At 54.8% G+C, this 270-nt stretch overlaps 1 protein-coding gene across 1 annotated transcript in view; it reads right to left on the bottom strand.

Annotated features, from left to right (window-relative positions):
* AMER2 (APC membrane recruitment protein 2) overlaps positions 1-265 on the bottom strand; it is a gene marked incomplete at its 5' end in the record, with an annotated part of 1,122 nt that extends 857 nt beyond the window's left edge. The window contains one exon of the mRNA XM_009079712.1: positions 7-265. Coding sequence (XP_009077960.1) covers positions 7-265 — 259 coding nt within the window. The remainder of the gene's footprint in view (positions 1-6) is intronic.
* Positions 266-270: the final 5 nt, after the last annotated feature.

Genomic DNA, 270 nt, shown 5'->3' with positions numbered 1-270 from the left:
GGGTGCTCTCCCCGCAGGCGCCCCTCCCCCTGCCCACATCCTCCTCATGGTCCGCAATAATATCTCCGCAGCCTGTAAGAGAGTCAAAGCTTTTCAGTGAAGTCACGTCAGCAAACATCAAACAAATACGATCAATCGACTGCTCTGAGGGTGGATCAACAGAGGAAGGGTCAGGGGCGGCTGCCGTCTCTTGACCGCTATCACAGTGAGGTTCAACAGGGGGGATAGTCGTTATTGGAATGTCACCTGTTATCGCCGCATCCTTCGCAG

The sequence above is a fragment of the Acanthisitta chloris genome, unplaced genomic scaffold, assembly GCF_000695815.1.
Source record: "Acanthisitta chloris isolate BGI_N310 unplaced genomic scaffold, ASM69581v1 scaffold9178, whole genome shotgun sequence".
In the NCBI taxonomy this organism is placed as follows: domain Eukaryota; kingdom Metazoa; phylum Chordata; class Aves; order Passeriformes; family Acanthisittidae; genus Acanthisitta; species Acanthisitta chloris.
The sequence above is the reverse complement of the archived record's forward strand: the minus strand, read 5'-3'. Positions and strand labels throughout refer to the sequence as shown.